Source organism: Eriocheir sinensis, chromosome 25, assembly GCF_024679095.1.
Source record: "Eriocheir sinensis breed Jianghai 21 chromosome 25, ASM2467909v1, whole genome shotgun sequence".
In the NCBI taxonomy this organism is placed as follows: domain Eukaryota; kingdom Metazoa; phylum Arthropoda; class Malacostraca; order Decapoda; family Varunidae; genus Eriocheir; species Eriocheir sinensis.
Genome location: NC_066533.1, coordinates 8,211,159 through 8,216,563, shown reverse-complemented (window position 1 = coordinate 8,216,563; position 5,405 = coordinate 8,211,159). Strand labels below are relative to the sequence as shown.

Here is a 5,405-nt window from a genome sequence, read left to right as displayed (position 1 = left end):
AGATAGAAAGAGGCATATAAAGTAAAGAAGAGAGATAATGTAGGAAAAGAAGGCAAGGACAAGGAAAAGAGGAGAAAGAAGAAGGTATGATAGAGGTTAGAAAGGGAGAAAAGGAAGACGAGGAGATTATCATATAGAGTACAAAGAGAAAAGAGATGGAAAAAAAGGATAAAGAGGAGGAGGTGAAACAGGCTGATACATTGCAGGAGCAAGGACAGAGATAAAAAATGACACACCCATGATAAAAAAAAGTTAGATAATAAAGTGGAGGATCAAATAAGAATAAGGAACTGGAACTGGAAGTGTGAAATAGAGGGACTTGGTTAAAAATTTCAGTGGTATAATACACACATCTTTACCTTCTTACGTTGGGGACAAAATAAACTTCCCATTACTTTCCTGAGCCAAGTAGATGAAACTGAATCGCGTATAAGAAAAGAGCAGCAGGTAGGCGTGCCGCGGAAGGATCACTCTCAAATTGTACATAGGCCTTTCCTCAGCCTTATTAATATAACCGAGTATGATGAACTGGCTTATTATCCCCTGCACGTTGCCTGTTCTCTTAGCTCCCTCAGGTGTGACGGTATGTGTTAGGCAGTGGTGGGGGTGGTGGTGGTAGTAGTAGTAGCAGTGGTAGTAGTAGTAGTAGTAGTAGTAGTAGTAGTAGAAATGGTAGTTATTTTTTGTTGTTATTGCTGTTTTGTATGACAGTTACACCCAAAGAAATAAATTAAAATATGAAATACAACCGAAAGAAAAAGAAAAGCCTCCTGGGATTACTTAACTTTTCATTAATCTAATTGAATACTCGAGTGGGTCCCATCATAGACACCTCGGCAGTTATTCATGATCTCAGTAACTCGTTAGATTCCCAGCTGAACAGCAAATTAGCTTTACCTCACAAACTATTTAACTAATTTAATTATAACTCCGTGAATATTCATGTAAACAAATTCCTTCAATATACTGAATTGGAAGTCAAATTAAATGTACATCGCCAGCTAACTATCAACTCCTAACTCCTTAAATATATACATGTGCTGCTCCTAGATGCGAGGTTATCAATATATGGCACAAGTCTTTTTTTCAACAGACTCAGGAATAAGCTGACCTTTCTGTCTGACTAAAGAAGAATCTTCGATGACTTTTAGAAGCATAGTTTTAACGTGGGAGTAAAACATAGTGCGCACGTCGTGAGAAAGTTGCTGATTCCTTACATTTTATTTTTTATTTATCATATGTTTCTATCTGCAAGTTAAATTGTCGTGGTGAACACCATAGACTTTCATTACAAGAGCCTGTGATTTTATGGAGAGTTTAAGTAGATAAAAATGGAGAAAAATACTGGCTGCTGTCTATATGCTTCCTCATGTATCGATCTGTCAGTTGGAATGTCACCAGGAACACCGTGATTTTTTTATTAAATGACCCTGTGTTTTGAAGAAGTTATAAATTATTGGACGGACGAAAAGGGAGAAAAATTGTGACTGCCATTTTTTTTTTTTTCGATCTGTAAGTTAAAATGTCATCGGGAACACCATAGACTTTTTATGAGCTTGTGGCTTTATGAAGAGGTTGAAGTGCGGCGCGAAAGGTTAGAAAAAAATGTGTCTGCCCTCTTTATGCTTTTTCTATATCGATTTGCAGGTTAAAATGTCACTGGGAACACCGGAGACCTTTCTAATAAAAGCCTTCGTTTCTGGATCAAGGTTATAAAGTTCAACGCGAAAAGGGAGAACATACTGGTTAGATTCTTTTGCTGTTTATACTTCCGTCTCGCGTCATAGTACGTACATTAGCGTGAGCACCGTTTAGTCATTTATCACAAGTGTCTCTGGTTTTACGTAGAGTCGAAAAGTGTAGTAAAGAAAAAGGGGAAGAAAAATACAGACTGACTTTCTTTTTGGTGTTTGTACTTTTGTCTGTAAGTTGAAATACTACTCATGAGCACACCCTCCACAGCAAACGAAGACAAAGAAAAGAAGAAAGAGGGTAAAAGAGAAGAGCGGGAGGGAAAACTAACAAGAAAAAAGACTATCGAATATAATAGAAGCGAAGTGAAAGCAAAATAGAAAAGAGAAAACCTGCCAGACCATACAACATTTTCTCGCAAGAGCCTTTGTTTTTTTTATGTAGAAATTAAAAAGTTCAGTAGGGAAAGGGAAAAAATACTAGCTGTCATTTTTACTGCTTGTACTTCCATTTATAAGTTGAAATTATACATGGGCACTATTTGGAAGCAGCTAATGGCGGCAGCAAAGCCTTGGTGTGTTAGTAAAGAGTGTTGCATCCTCCCTTCTCTTTCTCCTGTGCTGCTTCCTCCCCTTCTCCAGTGTATTCCCTCTCCTCCTTCTCTCCTTTCTTATCCTTCTCCTTCCTCTCATCCATCTCGTGTGCTTCTCTTTCTTTCTCTTCCTCCTTTTCTCTTTCTCACCCTTTCTCTCTTTGCTGCTCGTCTCCCCTCCCTGTTTCATTGTTTCTTTCCCACCTACCTTTTGCGTCTCGTCTTCTGTAAAATAAAAACAAAAACAAGTAATAAAACGTCAAGGAAAACGCTGTCACCATTTGCTCTTTACTTCGATACTCGTGTTAGCTGCTTGGACGTACAAAAAGCGTCTGCTTCATTGGTAAATCGGACTGATAACCTGTAAAAGCACAAAGAATGAAGGAAAACTCAGTGGCCTTTACATGATTCACCTCCGCACGTGTAAGACAACTGAAGGAACAAGGAGAAAACATTAGTATTTCCTGTAATGAACGTGTAATTGATATGAAGATGCAAGAAGCTGCTAGACATTGTTAAGAGAATTAGAATATCTTAAACATAAAAACGAAAGAAAGAAAAATGTGTAACAAGTTAATAATTTCTGTTTACACGTGTCTGCTCTTTGAAACCGAAAGGAGATTGATTAAATGTCGAACCTCGTTAAAAGAAAAAAAGTCGCCAAATTACGTAAGAAAAATCCGTAATCCCTTTAATGCTTCCTCTAACACGTGTGCACACTATCACTGCAAAAAAGGGTACGGTCCCATGCTCACTCATTCTGTTTTATCTCTCAGTCCTTTTAAAAGCGAGGCTCTCACCCAGCAAATCAGAACCGGCAGCGTGTACTCTAGCCTCACTCCACTCGCTCCACACTTTCTTTTTTATGCCATTCCTGTCGTGTCTTCCTTTCAGAGAGTTATCGAACCTTCAAACACAGCCCGATAGTACGTCGAGCGTTTTACACCACAAATCAGAAACACACTCGCGTTCAGTCCTCTCGCTTCTTACTTTCTTTTTAATGCCATTCCTGTCGTTTCTTTCTTTTCAGAGCGTTATCGACCTTCAGACACATCCCAATAGTATCCACCCTTTGCATCATTTAGCCGAAGCACCACTCAAGTTTAGTCCTCTAACTCCTTAATCTCTTTTTTTTTTATTGTTCTTATTGTTATGTCTTCCTTTTCAGAGCTTATCGACCTTCAAGCACGATCTGATAGTATGATTCACTCTTTGTATTACCTAGAAGAAGCACCATTTAGAATCTCAGCTGCCGCGTCCCTCCTTACTTTTTTTCAATATCATTCCTGTCGTGCTTCCCTTTACCTACAAACACAGACTAGTATCGCGTTCCACTCTTTATGTCGCGTAGCAGAAGCACCACTTAGATTCTCAGGTGCGGGGTCCCCTTGAGTTCTGTGTCTCCGGTATCAGGATCCCTCCCCAGGTGCGCGGCCCCAGGTAAGGCGGCCCCGTGTCAGCTTCAGGTGCCGTCGTCCCTCGGGTGAGTCTTGGGGCCCCTGTCACCTTATCTTCTCTCCCAGCTGCCGCGCGTCCGAGTCTGTGAAGGCAGGACGATGAGTTTTATGCACCGAGGATAACAGAGAGAGAGAGAGAGAGAGAGAGAGAGAGATGGCAGTGAGAGCCAGTGACAGTGAGATAGCGAGAGAAAACAAGAGAAAGAGCAAGAACGAGAGCAAGAACGAAAGCAAGAACGAGAGCAAGATTGAGAGCAAGATTGAGATTAATATTGAGAGCAAGAACGAGAGCAAGAACGAAAGCAAGAACGAGAGCAAGATTGAGAGCAAGATTGAGAGTAAGATTGAGAGCAAGAACGAGAGCAAGAACGAAAGCAAGAACGAGAGCAAGATTGAGAGCAAGATTGAGAGTAAGATTGAGAGCAAGAACGAGAGCAAGAACGAGAGCAAGATTGAGAGCAAGATTGAGAGTAAGATTGAGAGCAAGAACGAGAGCAAGAACGAAAGCAAGATCGAGAGCCAGATTGAGAGTAAGATTGAGAGGAAGAACGAGAGCAAGAACGAGAGCAAGAACGAGAGCAAGATTGAGAGCAAGATTGAGAGTAAGATTGAGAGGAAGAACGAGAGCAAGAACGAGAGCAAGATTGAGAACAAGAACGAGAGCAAAACGAGAGCAAGAACGAGAGCTAGATTGAGAACAAGAACGAGAGCAAGAACAAGAGCAAGAACGAGAGCAAGATTGAGAACAAGAACGAGAGCAAGAACGAGAGCAAGAACGAGAGCAAGAACGAGAGCAAGATTGAGAACAAGAACGAGAGCAAGAACGAGAGCAAGAACGAGAGCAAGATTGAGAACAAGAACGAGAGCAAGAACGAGAGCAAGAACGAGAGCAAGATTGAGAACAATAACGAGAGCAAGAACGATAGCAAGAACGAGAGCAAGTTTGAGAACGAGAACGAGAGCAAGAACGAGAGCAAGAACGAGAGCAAGATTGAAAGCAAGAACGAGAGCAGGAACGAGAGCAAGAACGAGAGCAAGATTGAGAGCAAGAAAGAGAGCAAGAACGAGAGCAAGAAAGACAGCAAGATTGAGAACAAGAACGAGAGCAAGAACGAGAGCAAGAACGAGAGCAAAAACGAGAGCAAAATTGAGAGCAAGATTGAGAGCAAGATTGAAAGCGAGACTGAGAACAAGTTTGAAAGCGAGATTGAGAGCAAGATTGAAAGCAAGAGCGTAAAACAAAAACGAGAGCAAGAGAGAAAGAAAGAGTGATAGAGCAATAGTGATTGATTTGAAATATGAAAAGTCGTTTGCAAAAAATAACGTCCATGCAACGATATGGATGAAGATGAAAAACAGAAATCCTCGTGCAACGGAAGACAAAAATCAATGCAGCGGAGAGATAGAAAATAGAACACTTTAATATCACAATCATAATGTCAGGACGAAAAGGACTCGTAGGAAAAAGGTAAGGAAAAGAAAGAAGAGTATAAAGAAAAGAAAAAAAGTGGAATCAAAAGAGAAAAAGGGATGGGTATTCAAAACGAAAACACTGGGGAATAAAACGAAAGGGAAGTGGAAGCAAAACAGAAAAGAGAAAGGAAAAACTGACAGACTGTATACTACATTTTCTTGCCTGCCTCACGAGCACGCCTACCAATGCC

At 40.6% G+C, this 5,405-nt stretch overlaps 1 protein-coding gene across 1 annotated transcript; it reads left to right on the top strand.

The window, feature by feature from the left end:
- Positions 1-3,895: 3,895 nt before the first annotated feature.
- On the top strand, positions 3,896-5,013 carry LOC127003628 (myb-like protein X). Its single transcript, XM_050870536.1, has 3 exons — positions 3,896-4,343; positions 4,416-4,450; positions 4,600-5,013. The coding sequence occupies exons 1-3, from the start codon at positions 3,896-3,898 to the stop codon at positions 5,011-5,013; spliced, it is 897 nt and encodes a 298-aa protein (XP_050726493.1).
- Positions 5,014-5,405: the final 392 nt, after the last annotated feature.